The sequence below is a fragment of the Oncorhynchus mykiss genome, chromosome 1 (assembly GCF_057628025.1).
Source record: "Oncorhynchus mykiss isolate SJ-2025 chromosome 1, ASM5762802v1, whole genome shotgun sequence".
NCBI lineage: Eukaryota > Metazoa > Chordata > Actinopteri > Salmoniformes > Salmonidae > Oncorhynchus > Oncorhynchus mykiss.
The window spans coordinates 8803723-8823709 of record NC_143022.1 but is presented as its reverse complement, the minus strand read 5'-3'; the positions used below and the strand labels follow the sequence as shown (position 1 = coordinate 8823709).

The 19987-nt window shown below is 45.8% G+C and overlaps 1 protein-coding gene and 1 long non-coding RNA gene across 3 annotated transcripts in view; both read left to right on the top strand.

Annotated features, from left to right (window-relative positions):
• LOC110508833 (E3 ubiquitin-protein ligase RNF13) overlaps positions 1 to 19987 on the top strand; it is an 80353-nt gene that overhangs the window by 27811 nt on the left and 32555 nt on the right. For both annotated transcript variants that reach the window (XM_036987041.2, XM_036987109.2), the window contains exon 4: positions 2683 to 2808. In XM_036987041.2, coding sequence (XP_036842936.2) covers positions 2683 to 2808 — 126 coding nt within the window. The remainder of the gene's footprint in view (positions 1 to 2682; positions 2809 to 19987) is intronic.
• On the top strand, positions 4214 to 4926 carry LOC149985354 (uncharacterized). Its single transcript, XR_016496451.1, has 2 exons — positions 4214 to 4448; positions 4855 to 4926. It is a non-coding gene; the product is annotated as an uncharacterized LOC149985354 (long non-coding RNA).

The window sequence follows — 19987 nt, the reverse complement described above, 5'->3', positions numbered from 1 at the left end:
CTCCCCCTCTCTCGTTCTCTCTACCCCCTCTCTCTCCCTCCCCCTCTCTCGTTCTCTCTACCCCTCCTCTCTCTCCCTCCCCCTCTCTCGTTCTCTCTATCCTCCTCTCTCTCCCTCCCCCCTCTCCCGTTCTCCCTCCCCCCTCTCTCGTTCTCTCTACCCCCTCTCTCTCCCTCCCCCTCTCTCGTTCTCTCTACCCCCTCTCTCTCCCTCCCCCTCTCTCGTTCTCTCTACCCCTCCTCTCTCTCCCTCCCCCTCTCTCGTTCTCTCTATCCTCCTCTCTCTCCCTCCCCCTCTCTCGTTCTCTCTACCCCCTCTCTCCCTCCCCCCTCTCTCGTTCTCTCTACCCCTCTCTCCCCCCCCCTCTCTCGTTCTCTCTACACTCCTCTCTCTCCTTCCCCCTCTCTCGTTCTCTCTACCCCCTCTCTCCCTCCCCCTCTCTCGTTCTCTCTACCCCTCCTCTCTCTCCCTTCCCCCTCTCTCGTCATCTCTACCCCACTCTCTCTCCCTCCCCCTCGTTCTCTCTACCCCCTCTCTCTCCCTCCCCCCTCTCTCTCTCCCTCCCCCCCTCTCTCTCCCTCCCCCCCTCTCTCTCCCTTACCCCCTCTCTCTCTCCCTCCCCCCTCTCTCTCTCCCTCCCCCCTCTCTCTCTCCCCCCCTCTCTCTCCCTCCCCCCCTCTCTCTCCCTCCCCCCCTCTCTCTCTCCCTCCCCCCCTCTCTCTCTCCCTCCCCCCCTCTCTCTCTCCCTCCCCCCCTCTCTCTGTCCCTCCCCCCCTCTCTCCGTCCCTCCCCCCCTCTCTCTCTCCCTCCCTCCCCCCTCTCTGGTGCGCTCCCTCCCTCCCTCCCCCCTCTCTGGTGCTCTCCCTCTGGTGCTCTCTCTCTCTCCCTCCTTCTGTCATTCTCTCTCTCCCTCCTTCTGTCATTCTCTCTCTCTCCCTCCCTCTGTCATTCTCTCTCTGTGTCTCTGTCTGTCTCTCTGTCTGTCTCTCTGTCTCTCTCCCTCCCTCTGTCGTTCTCTCTCTCCCTCCTCCTGTCGTTCTCTCACTCCGCCTTAATTAAAACAAAATGTAGGGCCCATATTGACTGTTACATTAGCCATTTACATTTTTTTTATTTTATTGAAATGTTATTTGTCATTTCTGTTGTTCTTAGTTCAGTACGTGGCTCATCATTTCTCTCTAGTCTAATTCATCTAATTTTAGATGTTTGATCTTCCAGTGAATATTTATTTAGATTCCAGGGAATATTTATTTAGATTCCAGGGAATATTTATTTAGATTCCAGGGAATATTTATTTATTTTCCAGGGAATATTTATTTATTTTCCAGGGAATATTTATTTAGATTCCAGGGAATATTTATTTAGATTCCAGGGAATATTTATTTAGATTCCAGGGAATATTTATTTATTTTCCAGGGAATATTTATTTAGATTCCAGGGAATATTTATTTAGATTCCAGGGAATATTTATTTATTTTCCAGGGAATATTTATTTAGATTCCAGGGAATATTTATTTAGATTCCAGGGAATATTTATTTAGATTCCAGGGAATATTTATTTATTTTTCAGGGAATATTTATTTAGATTCCAGGGAATATTTATTTATTTTTCAGGGAATATTTATTTAGATTCCAGGGAATATTTATTTAGATTCCAGGGAATATTTATTTATTTTCCAGGGAATATTTATTTAGATTCCAGGGAATATTTATTTCCAGCGACTGTTTCTGTTGAGGAGAGCAAAGATTCAAATGGACATTGGAACGTAAAGTTACTTAGTGTTTTTGGTATTGGAACGTAAAGTTACTTAGTGTTTTTGGTATTGGAACGTAAAGTTACTTAGTGTTTTTGGTATTGGAACGTAAAGTTACTTAGTGTTTTTGGTATTGGGAACGTAAAGTTACTTAGTGTTTTTGGTATTGGAACGTAAAGTTACTTAGTGTTTTTGGTATTGGAACGTAAAGTTACTTAGTGTTTTTGGTATTGGAACGTAAAGTTACTTAGTGTTTTTGGTATTGGAACGTAAAGTGACTTAGTGTTTTTGGTATTGGAACGTAAAGTGACTTAGTGTTTTTGGTATTGGAACGTAAAGTTACTTAGTGTTTTTGGTATTGGAACGTAAAGTTACTTAGTGTTTTTGGTATTGGAACGTAAAGTTACTTAGTGTTTTTGGTATTGGAACGTAAAGTTACTTAGTGTTTTTGGTATTGGGAACGTAAAGTTACTTAGTGTTTTTGGTATTGGAACGTAAAGTTACTTAGTGTTTTTGGTATTGGAACGTAAAGTTACTTAGTGTTTTTGGTATTGGAACGTAAAGTTACTTAGTGTTTTTGGTATTGGAACGTAAAGTGACTTAGTGTTTTTGGTATTGGAACGTAAAGTGACTTAGTGTTTTTGGTATTGGAACGTAAAGTTACTTAGTGTTTTTGGTATTGGAACGTAAAGTTACTTAGTGTTTTTGGTATTGGAACGTAAAGTTACTTAGTGTTTTTGGTATTGGAACGTAAAGTTACTTAGTGTTTTTAGTATTGGAACGTAAAGTTACTTAGTGTTTTTGGTATTGGAACGTAAAGTTACTTAGTTGCCAGAATCCACCACACACACGCTGTTTGTTGACTGTTTGGTCGTGTTAAACAGCTAATAACTGATGCTCTAACTGTACTGTGATGTCACACCCACAGGGCTTTCTGATTGGTGCACGGCCCGAAAATGCCTGCGAGCCCATCGACCCGCCCCCTATCCGGGACAACCTCACTGGCGCCTTCATCGTGCTCATCAAGCGCTTCGACTGTAACTTTGACATCAAGGTAGGGTGCATCGCACTCACAAAAACATTACATTACTGATTTCCCCTAAGTTGCCCCTAGCCACTTATCCAAGATGAGATATTTTAGCCTCCCCCCACTGGGATAATTTGATCCTAGATTTGTGTTTTAATTCTACATCAAGGCCCCCTTATGGTCTACGATGAAGTTACCACTTAGCACTGATCCAGAGTCAGTTTCCTCTTTTACCTCCTGATGGGATTGGGAAAGCTGATCCTAAGGCACAACTTCTACCTCGAGCCCCTCTTACATGCAGCACAGTACACAGGAAATGGCTTTTGCCCAGTCAGGACTTCCTGTTCTGGCACTGAACCCATCCCTCCCTCCGCTCCTCCCCTGCTTCTCTCGTGTTTCATTAACTTGGTGCCCTATAACTGCGACCTGGTCAAGATAAAGCAAAGCAGTGCGACAAAAACAACACAGAGTTACACATAAACAAATGTACAGTCAATAACACAATAGAAAAATCTATGTACAGTGCGCGCAAATGTAGGGAGGTAGGCATTAAATAGGTCATAGTGGCAAAATAATTACAATTTAGTATTAATACTGGAATGATAGATGTGCAGATGATGTTGGTGGAGTGTGCTAAAGCAGTGACTAAAACAAACTTAAGAGAGGAGGCTTCTGATGTTAACATGCATGAAACAAAGGCTTTTACGGTTACAGAAGTCAACAAATGAGAGCGCCTGGGGAATGGGTGTGGTGCTGGAGGCTGCAGGGCCTGGGTTAACCTTTACATCACCAGAGGAACGGAGGAGGAGTAGGATAAGGGTACGGCTAAAGGCTATAAGAACTGGTTGTCTAGTGCGTTGGGAACAGAGAATAAAAGGAGCAGATTTCTGCGCGTGGTAGAATTGATTCAGGACAATGCACAGACAAGGGTATGGTAGGATGTGAGTACAGTGGAGGTAAACCTAGGCATTGAGTGACGATGAGAGAGGTTGCATCTCTCGACGCACTATTTAAGTCAGGTGAGGTCACCGCATGTGTGGGGGGTGGCAAAAGGTCTAGCTAAGGCATGTTGAGGAGGGCTGGAGGCTCTGCAGTGAAATAAGACAATAAGAACTCACCAAAAGGTCTAGCTAAGGCATGTTGAGGAGGGCTGGAGGCTCTGCAGTGAAATAAGACAATAAGAACTCACCAAAAGGTCTAGCTAAGTCATGTTGAGGAGGGCCGGAGGCTCTGCAGTGAAATAAGACAATAAGAACTCACCAAAAGGTCTAGCTAAGTCATGTTGAGGAGGGCTGGAGGCTCTGCAGTGAAATAAGACAATAAGAACTCACCAAAAGGTCTAGCTAAGTCATGTTGAGGAGGGCTGGAGGCTCTGCAGTGAAATAAGACAATAAGAACTCACCAAAAGGTCTAGCTAAGTCATGTTGAGGAGGGCCGGAGGCTCTGCAGTGAAATAAGACAATAAGAACTCACCAAAAGAGTAGTAGACAAGGCATATTGACATTAGGGAGAAGCATAAAGCAATCACAGGTGTTGATCGGGAGCGCTAAGACAACAGCGGGTAAATGTCGATGAATGGACAGAGAGGGTCAGTTAGGTACACACAGGACCTGAGTTCGACGCTGGGGCCGACAGATAAACAAAATGAGGTACTGTGTTAGTGAACAGTCCAGCAGGCAACAGCTGTGTAGGCGAGTGATCAGAGGTTACAATGAGCAGCAATAGGTGAGTCAGGGAGCTGTTCGGTAGTCACTACTACGCTAGGCGAGCGGGAGAGAGTAGTAGACAAGGCATATTGACATTTAGGGAGAGGCATGTGTAGCCGAGTGATCATAGGATCCAGTGAGTAGCTAGGTGAGCTGGAGACACTGCGATTCAGACAGCTAGCTGGCCGGGGCTAGCAGATTGAAAAGAGACATTTACCTTACGCCAATGTTTCAACGCAATCGAGCTCCAACCAAAAAGAGACAGAGACTTGGTTATTTCAGGACAGTTTAGACCTACTAAACTGAGTTAAAACCCTTTTTTAATAAATGGAAAATCCACAAAGACTTTAGTGTAGCAGCATAGTAGGCCTAATTTTCTTCTCCGCAACAAAGGAGACGTTTTTTAAATGTTTGCACGGCGCTCTGAACCGTTGAGAGAGAGAGGGGTGTGTGTGTGAGAAGAAAAGGAGGTAATGGGGAGGGTGGGGGAGGTGATACGTGAGGAAAGAGCGAGGGGCGGAATGAAAAGCTCTGATTTTGATCATTTGAGCTGTTAGCATCATAGACTGTCTGCCTCTCAGATGAAAACAGATGATACATGCTTCAAATGAACAATGCTGAGGATGAAGGGGAAACACACAGTCGTGCACAAGGAAACACAGTTCCTCACAACAGAGGGAGAGAACACAGTTTTATTGTGTCTGTGACATCAGAGCAGGAGTATAGAGAGGATGAGAGGAGACAGAATCACACAGAGATGGTAGGTCATGAGAGGAGACAGAATCACACAGAGATGGTAGGTCATGAGAGGAGACAGAATAACACAGATGGTAGGAAGTGAGAGGAGACGGAATCACACACAGATGGTAGGAAGTGAGAGGTGACGGAATCACACAGAGATGGTACGAAGTGAGAGGTGACAGAATCACACAAAGATGGTAGGAAGTGAGAGGAGACGGAATCACACAGAGATGGTAGGAAGTGAGAGGAGACGGAATCACACACAGATGGTAGGAAGTGAGAGGAGACGGAATCACACACAGATGGTAGGAAGTGAGAGGAGACGGAATCACACACAGATGGTAGGAAGTGAGAGGAGACGGAATCACACACAGATGGTAGGAAGTGAGAGGAGACGGAATCACACACAGATGGTAGGAAGTGAGAGGAGACGGAATCACACACAGATGGTAGGAAGTGAGAGGAGACGGAATCACACACAGATGGTAGGAAGTGAGAGGAGACGGAATCACACACAGATGGTAGGAAGTGACAGGTGACAGAATCACACAGATGGTAGGAAGTGAGAGGTGACAGAATCACACAGAGATGGTAGGAAGTGAGAGGAGACAGAATCACACAGATGGTAGGAAGTGACAGGAGACGGAAACACACAGAGATGAGAGGAGACAGAATCACACAGAGATGGTAGGAAGTGAGAGGTGACAGAATCACACAGATGGTAGGAAGTGACAGGAGACGGAAACACACAGAGATGAGAGGAGACAGAATCACACAGAGATGGTAGGAAGTGACAGGAGACGGAATCACACAGAGATGGTAGGAAGTGACAGGAGACAGAATCACACAGATGGTAGGAAGTGACAGGAGACGGAATCACACACAGATGGTAGGAAGTGAGAGGAGGATTCCAGTACTCCTTTTAGTCATACAGGGCTAACCGATAGCCAGGGAGGTTTTTGGAGACCCACTGGGCCAGTGCACCATCCACATCAGTGGTCTGCTATTTTCAATCTAGGATATATAATTAATGTTAGTTCACTATGTAGATTATTTAGCGCCCGCGTGCCGCACACACAGCCTAGTTGGAGAGGAATCATCTGTCGAGCAGCTCTCAGCTGGTTGTCGCACGGATCAGCTCACAGAAGAGCGACATCGGTAGGTTAGGTTGTTAGATCTACCAGTAACTGTTACCTAAGGCAACAATGTGTATACAAACCAGTTATTACAAATGTTTGTTTGGTTCAAAGTCTTCCCAATTTAAATGATGACTGCAAAGTAGTCCTACCAGGCAGAATGATATGATGATGGGAACGGTGGGTTTATTATGATTTGATTTGATTTGATTATTTTCTATCGAACTCTGCCTTCACATGTAGGCTACACTGTAGACCTACGCTGACGGTACAAAAACACAGCAGTCAAACACAACGGTTTCTTGCTAGCTGCACAGTTGTATTTCAAGGGCAACCCCAAAGTGTGATTTTGAGAGTAGAAACTAATGGGGAAAAACCCCAGAAAAACTACAGGGTAGTTAGTGGATGATGTGTGTATCATTTCAATATCAGGTGCTTTTATCTTTCATTAAATCAGACTGACCAAACTAACCTACCCTTCATACACAGATAATTACATTTAACTTTGCAATATCATATTTACTGTTTAAAAAAATAAAAAATATTTATATTTATTGGGGGGAAATAAGGGTGTTAACTGATTTTGACCAATCAGCAGGCTACAGTTGTAGGGCCCTATAAAATCAGTATTATCTTTTGCTTAATTCTGTTTACAACTGAAGCCTGCTGATTGGTCAAAATCACCTAACAATAACACCCTTATTTTCCCCCCAATAAATATAAATAAAAATAAAATAAAAAAACAGTAAATATGATATTGCAAAGTTAAAATGTGTGTGTGTGTGTGTTAATCTGTGTATGAAGAGTAGGTTAGTTTGGTCAGTCTGATTTAATGAAAGATAAAATCAGCTGATATTGAAATGATACACACATCATCCACTACCCTGTGTGATATTGGCCCGGGCCAATAGCGTTGGGCCAAATGCCATTGACAAATTGACCTGAATGTTTTAGAACAGGAGCCTCCTGGGGTAGATTCGTTTTGGAGGGCTCACAGCTAAAGGAGAAGTGGGAATGAAGAGGGAGGGGTGCAAGGTTAGCACTTCCTGCATGCTGGGCCTCTGAAATGAGGGGTGGGGGCTGGTTGGTGACCCATTTGACCCCAGCTGTGGGGGAAGGAAACCCGACACTACACTACACCACACCGCCCCACTTTCTCTACACCCCCCCCCCCCTTCCGTGTCCGCCTGTGTGTAAAGAGGCCCCCCCCTCCTTACCAAGCTTCGCCTGGGACAAAAAGCGGAAAGCCGGTGAATCAACCCTTTTCCTGCCCCTCTCACCACGAAACGCACTCTTAATATAGAGGGACAAAATGGCCGTGTTGTGTAACGCACATGCTCTGTCATACAGTGTGAAGGCAAGGCCTAAAAAAATGCTTCAGTTCGGCTGGCGCCTATCCGAACTCGGCTAGCCGAACCAAATGAGTGTGCTCGCATACTCCCTTACAAGACCCCAGAAAAAAGCGGCAATAGTACTGTTTGTCCATTTTGAGACGCCGTAGCCGGTATACACTTCCTCAAAAGTCAGAATTAATATAAGATAATTCAAGAAATCTGTTATTAATTTTTTTTTTTTTTTCCCCCCCGAAGAGATCTTTAGTCGCGATTTTACATCTAAGACGTTAGGTGTAGTATTTCTCATTTAAAAAATGTGCATGAAAGTGAGTGGTCCCTCTTTGAATTAATCCCTACTGTTGACCAATCACAGACGAAGGGGCGTGGACTTCGGCTGAACACTTTGGCTCGCCTCCGGAACAAAATGCCCGAACAACCCCCCCCCCCCCCAAAAAACTTGCCAACGAACCAAAAAAACGTACTTTTACATTGCCAAAGCAAATGGAAACGACAAACTTATATTTTGTTTTTGCCATAAACATATAAAAGTGACAAGTTCTGTTTATAATTCCTGACTGACTTACAGTACGGTCTTGTAGTTATTGACCTCAGCTTTCAGCACCTGGTGTTCCCAGGTGACCTCCCCTCCCATTCACTTAGGATTTATGGTATTTTGTCTGTAAAACAAATTGGGTAATGTTTATATGACAAACGGGCCCATTTTTTTTTATCACATTCTTGTGATGTGGGTGGGCATCTATTGTAATAAATCCATTGAAAGGAAAGGGGGATACCTAGTCAGTTGTACAACTGAACACATTCAACTGAAAAGTGTCTTCTGCATTTAACCCAACCCCTTCTGAATCAGAGAGGTGCGGGGGGGCTGCCTTAATCGACATCCACGTCTTCGGCGCCCGGGGAACAGTGGGCTAACAGCCTTGCTCAGGGGAACAGTGGGTTAACTGCCTTGCTCAGGGGAACAGTGGGTTAACTGCCTCGCTCAGGGGAACAATGGGTTAACTGCCTTGCTCAGGGGAACAGTGGGTTAACTGCCTTGCTCAAGGGAACAGTGGGTTAACTGCCTTGCTCAGGGGAACAGGGGGTTAACTGCCTTGCTCAGGGGAACAGTGGGTTAACTGCCTTGCTCAGGGGAACAGGGGGTTAACTGCCTTGCTCAGGGGAACAGTGGGTTAACTGCCTTGCTCAGGGGAACAGTGGGTTAACTGCCTTGCTCAGGGGAACAGTGGGTTAACTCCCTTGCTCAGGGGAACAGTGGGTTAACTGCCTTGCTCAGGGGAACAGTGGGTTAACTGCCTTGCTCAGGGGAACAGTGGGTTAACTGCCTTGCTCAGGGGAACAGTGGGTTAACTCCCTTGCTCAGGGGAACAGTGGGTTAACTGCCTTGCTCAGGGGAACAGTGGGTTAACTGCCTTGCTCAGGGGAACAGTGGGTTAACTGCCTTGCTCAGGGGAACAGTGGGTTAACTGCCTTGTTCAGGGGAACAGGGGGTTAACTGCCTTGCTCAGGGGAGCAGGGGGTTAACTGCCTTGCTCAGGGGAACAGGGGGTTAACTGCCTTGCTCAGGGGAACAGGGGGTTAACTGCCTTGCTCAGGGGAACAGGGGGTTAACTGCCTTGCTCAGGGGAACAGGGGGTTAACTGCCTTGTTCAGGGGAACAGTGGTTTAACTGCCTTGCTCAGGGGCAGAACGTCAGATTTTTATCTTGTCAATATACACCATAGAAAGTAATCCATAATTGATTAGTTTAGGCAGGTCCTAAGAAACATTGTATTTTTTTTTTAAAGGATGGAATGGCATTTTTTTGTTTGTTACATCCAAATGAATGACATCGATAGTTCATTTACTTTGTTAATTTATTTGTTAATTTATTTTGTTAATTAAACAGACAATACCTACACCTACCCCAGACAAGACAGACCTAGACACACCTACACCAACCCCAGACAAGATAGACCTAGACACACCTACACCTACCACAGACAAGACAGACCTAGACACACCTACACCAACCCCAGACAAGACAGACCTAGACACACCTACACCAACCCCAGACAAGACAGACCTAGACACACCTACACCTACCCCAGACAAGACAGACCTAGACACACCTACCCCAGACAAGACAGACCTAGACACACCTACACCAACCCCAGACAAGACAGACCTAGACACACCTACACCAACCCCAGACAAGACAGACCTAGACACACCTACACCTACCCCAGACAAGACAGACCTAGACACACCTACACCTACCCCAGACTAGACACACCTACACCTACCCCAGACAAGACAGATCTAGACACACCTACACCTAACCCAGACAAGACAGACCTAGACACACCTACACCTACCCCAGACAGACCTAGACACATACACCTACCCCAGACAGACCTACACCAACCCCAGACAAGACAGACCTAGACACACCTACACCAACCCCAGACAAGACAGACCTAGACACACCTACACCTACCCCAGACAAGCCTTACCTAGACACACCTACACCAACCCCAGACAAGACAGACCTAGACACACCTACCCCAGACAAGACACACCTACACCTACCCCAGACAAGACAGATCTAGACACACCTACACCTACCCCAGACTAGACACACCTACACCTACCCCAGACAAGACAGATCTAGACACACCTACACCTACACCTACCCCAGACAAGACAGACCTAGACACACCTACACCAACCCCAGACAAGACAGACCTAGACACACCTACACCTACCCCAGACAGACCTAGACACACCTACACCTACCCCAGACAGACCTAGACACACCTACACCTACCCCAGACAAGACAGACCTAGACACACCTACACCTACCCCAGACAAGACAGACCTAGACACACCTACACCAACCCCAGACAAGACAGACCTAGACACACCTACACCTACCCCAGACAAGACAGACCTAGACACACCTACACCTACCCTAGACAAGACAGACCTAGACACACCTACACCTACCCCAGACAAGACAGACAGACCTAGACACACCTACACCTACCCCAGACAAGACAGACAGACCTAGACACACCTACACCTACCCCAGACAAGACAGACCTAGACACACCTACACCTACCCCAGACAAGACAGACAGACCTAGACACACCTACACCTACCCCAGACAAGACAGACAGACCTAGACACACCTACACCTACCCCAGACAAGACAGACCTACACCTACCCCAGACAAGACAGACCTACACCTACCCCAGACAAGACAGACCTACACCTACCCCAGATAGACCTAGACACACCTACACCTACCCCAGACAAGACACACCTACACCTACCCCAGACAAGACAGACCTACACCTACCCCAGACAAGACAGACAGACCTAGACACACCTACACCTACCCCAGACAAGACAGACCTACACCTACCCCAGACAAGACACACCTACACCTACCCCAGACAAGACAGACCTAGACACACCTACACCTACCCCAGACAAGCCTTACCTAGACACACCTACACCAACCCCAGACAAGACAGACCTAGACACACCTACCCCAGACAAGACACACCTACACCTACCCCAGACAAGACAGATCTAGACACACCTACACCTACCCCAGACTAGACACACCTACACCTACCCCAGACAAGACAGATCTAGACACACCTACACCTACACCTACCCCAGACAAGACAGACCTAGACACACCTACACCAACCCCAGACAAGACAGACCTAGACACACCTACACCTACCCCAGACAGACCTAGACACACCTACACCTACCCCAGACAGACCTAGACACACCTACACCTACCCCAGACAAGACAGACCTAGACACACCTACACCTACCCCAGACAAGACAGACCTAGACACACCTACACCAACCCCAGACAAGACAGACCTAGACACACCTACACCTACCCCAGACAAGACAGACCTAGACACACCTACACCTACCCTAGACAAGACAGACCTAGACACACCTACACCTACCCCAGACAAGACAGACAGACCTAGACACACCTACACCTACCCCAGACAAGACAGACAGACCTAGACACACCTACACCTACCCCAGACAAGACAGACCTAGACACACCTACACCTACCCCAGACAAGACAGACAGACCTAGACACACCTACACCTACCCCAGACAAGACAGACAGACCTAGACACACCTACACCTACCCCAGACAAGACAGACCTACACCTACCCCAGACAAGACAGACCTACACCTACCCCAGACAAGACAGACCTACACCTACCCCAGATAGACCTAGACACACCTACACCTACCCCAGACAAGACACACCTACACCTACCCCAGACAAGACAGACCTACACCTACCCCAGACAAGACACACCTACACCAACCCCAGACAAGACAGACCTAGACACACCTACCCCAGACAAGACACACCTACACCTACCCCAGACAAGACAGATCTAGACACACCTACACCTACCCCAGACTAGACACACCTACACCTACCCCAGACAAGACAGATCTAGACACACCTACACCTACACCTACCCCAGACAAGACAGACCTAGACACACCTACACCAACCCCAGACAAGACAGACCTAGACACACCTACACCTACCCCAGACAGACCTAGACACACCTACACCTACCCCAGACAGACCTAGACACACCTACACCTACCCCAGACAAGACAGACCTAGACACACCTACACCTACCCCAGACAAGACAGACCTAGACACACCTACACCAACCCCAGACAAGACAGACCTAGACACACCTACACCTACCCCAGACAAGACAGACCTAGACACACCTACACCTACCCTAGACAAGACAGACCTAGACACACCTACACCTACCCTAGACAAGACAGACCTAGACACACCTACACCTACCCCAGACAAGACAGACAGACCTAGACACACCTACACCTACCCCAGACAAGACAGACAGACCTAGACACACCTACACCTACCCCAGACAAGACAGACCTAGACACACCTACACCTACCCCAGACAAGACAGACAGACCTAGACACACCTACACCTACCCCAGACAAGACAGACAGACCTAGACACACCTACACCTACCCCAGACAAGACAGACCTACACCTACCCCAGACAAGACAGACCTACACCTACCCCAGACAGACCTAGACACACCTACACCTACCCCAGACAAGACACACCTACACCTACCCCAGACAAGACAGACCTACACCTACCCCAGACAAGACAGACAGACCTAGACACACCTACACCTACCCCAGACAAGACAGACCTACACCTACCCCAGACAAGACACACCTACACCTACCCCAGACAAGACAGACCTAGACACACCAACACCGATCACAGTCAACACACAGAATAAACAGAATGAAATACAAGCATTTTTCCCCACACATCTTGCGTTATGGCAACATGTGGAACCGCTGTCATATAAAAACAAATCTGTATTCTGAAACGGAAGCCGAGACAAGCCCATGCTTTTTTTGATCCACGTTTCATCTCTTTCCTACCCTCACTCCCCTTTTTATTAGAGGAATGGCCGTAAAAGGGACTTATATTGTGAAGGTTTCTTCATCATGATACTGATTTTAGAAAACAACAGCAATCTTATATTTTCAAAAGCATGCAAGTCTCATGTTCATATTTCACAACATCCGCAGGATTTTGGAGTTGCCTTCGAGCAAAAATAATAGACCTAGACCCTTATTGTTGAATGTTTCTGATCTGTGATCGATGAGCAAACAAATATATCAGTAAAACCACCCCCACTTATTACCCAAATGTACAGACTGAGATTCAGTGAAACAAAATCCCATGGATTTATTAGGACACACGTGTTCCGAGTAGTAAACAGAGGTTATTAAGCAACGACGACTGAAAATAATCCATTTGTTAAACTACATTTTTACATTTGATTTATTGACCCTTTATTGAACTGGGCAAGCCAGTTAAGAACAAATTCTTATTTAAAATGACGGCCTACACCGAGCCAAACGCGGATGACGCTGTGCCAGTTGTGCGCCACCCTACATCTGTTTCAGTAGCTATAGTTAGCTAGCTATATAGCTAGGTGTCATCATCGAAAATAACCATAATTTATAAGACAAATTATTATTTGTTTAATGGTAGTCGGACCCATCTATGTAAAGCTAGCCACAATAATGATTAGCCACTATAGTGGACTTTGCGGTTAGGCTTCAAAATAAAAGTATGGCATAATTCTACTATTTGCATCACTGTCAATTACATGCTTTTATTTTGAAGGCAAACTGCACATTTGACTATTGTGCCTAATCCTTATTGTGCTAGCTTCACAACACATAATCCGGTCCGGTCGAGCCTCCGTAGCCAGACGAAGCTAGCTGGCTGCTTTTAACGTTAGCTTTGGGCAACAGGGTTAAGTAGCTGGCTAGCTATTTATTTTCATGAACGGAAGTTCAATTTCAATAGGCGAACAACAAGTGGCAACCTAGCTAATACTTACTCACAAGGATTCCTAAATCATTGATAAGAATAATGAAAATGACTACAGTTTCTACTGGTCAATGTTTTCAGGCTGGTTGTATTGGTGCTAGCTAGGTACCCCAGAAGTTGCAGTCGAACAAATTATGCTTTATTACCAACGCGGTATTGTAAACGCATCATTTGTGGCCGCTGTTTGCTTGTTTGCTGACTATTTTGTACAGCTTTGACAGTGCTACTGTATCTTTTTTGACACGCAAAGACCCAAACGGCGTTCCATAGTATGTATGTCGTGAAGCTAATAGCAGTGACACGATTACTGTGTAACTCCGGTAGGGCAACATCTGAAAAATAGCTCACTTGGTAGTGTTAACCGGTGCTCGACCAGTCGGCGAAAGCCAACATCACCCACGACAAGGGATTGTCAAGGGCAATTTATTCCATTATTTTGGATTTAATGGATTTTGCCTTTGAGTTGTCTCGTTGAAATTTTGTTACTCTTTCAAATGCTTGACTTGTTGGCTGCTCGATCCACACAGAAGACATTGTGGGCTAGGTTAGGAATGCTGTGTTGCACGTGTAGCACAACATTTTATGTGGCGTCATTACGTCATGTTATATAGGTATGAATGTCAGCTTTGACATCGGTTTTGCACATCGGGCGTTAAACTAGACATCGGCCGATACCGATGTTGCCATTTTTTAGCTAATGTCGTCCGATTCGAATATGTTCACCAATATATCCCTAATCCTATGTGTATGACTCGTCTGGGTCAGGGTGTGTATGACTCGTCTGGGTCAGGGTGTGTCCTATGTGTATGACTCGTCTGGGTCAGGATGTGTACGACTCGTCTGGGTCAGGGTGTGTATGACTCGTCTGGGTCAGGGTGTGTCCTATGTGTATGACTCGTCTGGGTCAGGGTGTGTCCTATGTCTATGACTCGTCTGGGTCAGGGTGTGTCCTATGCGTATGACTCGTCTGGGTCAGGGTGTGTCCTATGCGTTTGACTCGTCTGGGTCAGGGTGTGTCCTATGTGTATGACTCGTCTGGGTCAGGGTGTGTATGACTCATCTGGGACAGGATGTGTCCTATGTGTATGACTCGTCTGGGTCAGGGTGTTTATGACTCGTCTGGGTCAGGGTGTGTCCTATGTGTATGACTCGTCTGGGTCAGGGTGTGTATGACTCGTCTGGGTCAGGGTGTGTATGACTCATCTGGGTCAGGGTGTGTATGACTCGTCTGGGTCAGGGTGTGTATGACTCGTCTGGGTCAGGGTGTGTATGACTCGTCTGGGTCAGGGTGTGTCCTATGTCTATGACTCGTCTGGGTCAGGGTGTGTATGACTCGTCTGGGTCAGGGTGTGTCCTATGTGTATGACTCGTCTGGGTCAGGGTGTGTAAGACTCATCTGGGTCAGGATGTGTCCTATGCGTATGACTCGTCTGGGTCAGGATGTGGCTTATCTCCTGTTGTTATGTCTCTGTGCTGTTGTTGTATCAACACAGTCCGTGCTGCTCTGCTCCCCTGACCTTAATGACATGTGGCCTGGTGATCTCATCTCCAGGGAGTGGCGCACACACACACACACACACACACACACACACACACACACACACACACACACACACACACACACACACAGGGTTTCAGTGCTATAGTGCAGCTGTGCAGCATTATCAGTTGCAAAGCCCCTCCCTGCAGTTTCAATAGCTCTTATCTAATCAGAAGTCTGAACCTTGAAACAGCCCCACTTTGCAGCAGATTCTTTCCAAGAGCAAGAGAGAGAGAAGGGGAGGGGAGAGAGGTTGATGCAGGGAAAGGGGGGAGAACAAGAGAAGGAAAAGAGAGAAAGGGAGAGATGGAGGGAGAGAGATCAAGGAGTGTGAATCAAGCCTAGAGAGGAGAGTAGGGGGGGAACTGATGTGCAGCTACTGTATAAACAGTAGAGGGAGGGAGAACGGTGAGCGCCTCAGTTGGTCAGGAGAGGAGAGGCTGACAACTCCAGGCCAGGAGACGTTGGTTGTTGGCTGCACCACAGTGACCCTGATTCTGCAGTGTGCTGGCTGACAATGCAGCAACACACACATTGACGTGTCAGTGATTACTGACGCTATCAACTGTCTCTGTCATCACAGACGAGGCTACGAATCCCACTGTTTGCGAAATGGTTTCATCGTTAGAGGAATACAGTACTTAAACTTTTCATATTCTTTATTTACTTCACTCTTGAGAGTATTTTGATTTTACTATACAGCTTTCTCCACTTCCTGTCCTGCCCATACACTTTCAAATCTAATTTTATTAGTCACCCGCGCCGAATACAACATGTGTAGACCTTACAGTGAAATGCTTACTTACGAGCCCCTAACCAACAATGCAGTTTTAAAAAATAAAAATAAACAGGGATAAGAATAAGAAATAAAAGTAACAAGTAATTACTCCAAGTGTTGACAGTTGCAGTACAGTTTGTCCACCTCTCTGCTCTCTATGCTTCTGCCCGTAGACTATCTATCAGGCAGTCCACAGGTTTACAGTGCTGTACTAGTTAGTCATGGATCTCCAGATGGTTCCATTTTAAACAGCTCTATCCCATGACCAATGATCTTCCCCTTAACATTACCCAGCTTTCCCGTACTGGACATGGTGTCACGCACACACTACCACCACTGCAAATTCATTTGATTTATTCTTCGCCATTTAAAACGGATACGAGATCACTTCTCCCTCCTCTTAAGTTCACCTTTCACATTGTTTGGTTCCTGGTTAGTGTTTTTTTTTTTTTTTTTTTTACCATGACATAACCACGTTCATATAGGATACTGTTTTGTAGCCACATGCTAATTAAGTCATAAGAGTCTACATTTGGGAATTTAATTGCTAGTGTTCCCTCTTTTTAATTTAAAAAAAAAATCCCTTTCTGACATTGACTTGTGTATTTTCATATGAGGGAGAACGTAGAGCACTGAGGCAGAATAGGTAATGAAATTAGCTTAATTAACAGAACTTTTGTATTTAGCACTATCTAGTAAACCATATCTCAATCAAATTGTCATTAAAGCTAGACTCGGCGACATGACGTAGGCGCAGTAGGTCGTGGGGTCAATTTCCGCAACTAAGAGCGTTTAAAGCGTGAGGCTCAACTTCCCCGCTGTTTTTGTCCCGTACCTACCACGCTCTTAACAGCGTGAAGTGAACCCATGCGCGCATGTGCAGATACTGTGTGTGACTGGTAGAGCGAAGTCTTTGCGTATCTCCCTCATCTCGATATCTGCGGTGCTGCTCGTAGCCACGTCATTTCTCTTGAGTCTACCTTTTTAAGGGTAACCCGACTTAGAATGTTCTACAGTCAAACTGGAAATGGGATGAAAAGCTCTGGAAAAAAAATAACAATTATTGTGTGAATTTGTCATGTATCGTCAACAATCCTCACTTTACCTGAATGTTTGCACATGAGAGGTAGCTAACACCTTTCCTTGGTGACTGACACTGACTAGTGACCAACAATAAACATTCCTTGGTTGACCCCCAGTTGCTTTGTGAGACATAAATTCAAACACATCCATGCTGATACTGAGCAGAACTGCAGAAGCCTGAAAGCTCACATTGCACCCCACTCTGTCACCAACGCATCAAGATGCTAGAGAGTCTAGCTCTGCCACACAGATGGTCCAGTCTAGAGGTCTGTTACGGTGACCGTATTACTGGCAGTCATGAGTCATGACCACAGTAAAATACCATGTGACCGTTGAGAATCACGGTAATCTCCTCTTATGCACTCTGGACATGCGTTGGTAGTGCCCAAGTCGCTAATGACAATCAGGTCCCATTGGCCTGGTACTCAGGGCTCTCTTGTCCCTCCATCAGGTCCTATTGGCCTGGTACTCAGGGCTCTCTTGTCCCTCCATCAGGTCCTATTGGCCTGGTACTCAGGGCTCTATTGTTCCCTCTAACCACTTTGACACCAATGCAAATGTTTTCCAAACACTCATCAAAACATTATCATGCTTTTAAAACTCACCGTTCGGCTACATTTTTGGATCACATCAATTTGAAGAAAGAAGTAAAACAAGTTTAAAATGTGTAGAAAATATGGTGTTTGTGGATGTTGTTTGAAACCCAAACACAATAAAATGGATGTTGTTTCAAATCCAAACACAACAAAGTTTTCTACGGTATTGATTTATTTAAAAGTGTTGAGTTTAGAACACCCGTACGCATATTAGAGCTGCTGCATATGCCAATATACGAGTCCCGCCCCCTCCAACCGCATATTACGCACGGCAGATTTTCATTTTTTTAAATATATATATATATCATGTCTTTGGTACATACAGTGGGGCAAAAAATCATTTAGTCAGCCGCCAATTGTGCAAGTTCTCCCACTTAAAAAGATGAGAGAGGCCTGTAATTTTCATCATAGGTACACGTCAACTATGACAGACAAAATGAGGGAAAAAAATCCAGAAAATCACATTGTAGGATTTTTAATGAATTTATTTGCAAACTATGGTGGAAAATAAGTATTTGGTCACCTACAAACGAGCAATATTTCTGGCTCTCACAGACCTGTAACTTCTTCTTTAAGAGGCTCCTCTGTCCTCCACTCGTTACCTGTATTAATGGCACCTGTTTGAACTTGTTATCAGTATAAAAGACACCTGTCCACAACCTCAAATAGTCACACTCCAAACTCCACTATGGCCAAGACCAAAGAGCTGTCAAAGGACACCAGAAATAAAATTGTAGACCTGCACCAGGCTGGGAAGACTGAATCTGCAATAGGTAAGCAGCTTGGTTTGAAGAAATCAACTGTGGGAGCAATTATTAGGAAATGGAAGACATACAAGACCACTGATAATCTCCCTCGATCTGGGGCTCCACGCAAGATCTCACCCCGTGGGGTCAAAATGATCACAAGAACGGTGAGCAAAAATCCCAGAACCACACGGGGGGACCTAGTGAATGACTTGCAGAGAGCTGGGACCAAAGTAACAAAGCCTACCATCAGTAACACACTAAGCCGCCAGGGACTCAAATCCTGCAGTGCCAGACGTGTCCCCCTGCTTAAGCCAGTACATGTCCAGGCCCGTCTGAAGTTTGCTAGAGAGCATTTGGATGATCCAGAAGAAGATTGGGAGAATGTCATATGGTCAGATGAAAACAAAATATAACTTTTTGGTAAAAACTCAACTCGTTGTGTTTGGAGGACAAAGAATGCTGAGTTGCATCCAAAGAACACCATACCTACTGTGAAGCATGGGGGTGGAAACATCATGCTTTCGGGCTGTTTTTCTGCAAAGGGACCAGGACGACTGATCCGTGTAAAGGAAAGAATGAATGGGGCCATGTATCGTGAGATTTTGAGTGAAAACCTCCTTCCATCAGCAAGGGCATTGAAGATAAAACGTGGCTGGGTCTTCAGCATGACAATGATCCCAAACACACCGCCCGGGCAACGGAGTGGCTTCGTAAGAAGCATTTCAAGGTCCTGGAGTGGCCTAGCCAGTCTCCAGATCTCAACACCATAGAAAATCTTTGGAGGGAGTTGAAAGTCCATGTTGCCCAGTAACAGCCCAAAACATCACTGCTCTAGAGGAGATCTGCATGGAGGAATGGGCCAAAATACCAGCAACAGTGTGTGAAAACCTTTTGAAAACTTACAGAAAACATTTGACCTCTGTCATTGCCAACAAAGGGTATATAACAAAGTATTGAGAAAAACTTTTGTTATTGACCAAATACTTATTTTCCACCATAATTTGCAAATAAATTAATTAAAAATCCTACAATGTGATTTTCAGAATTTTTTTTCTT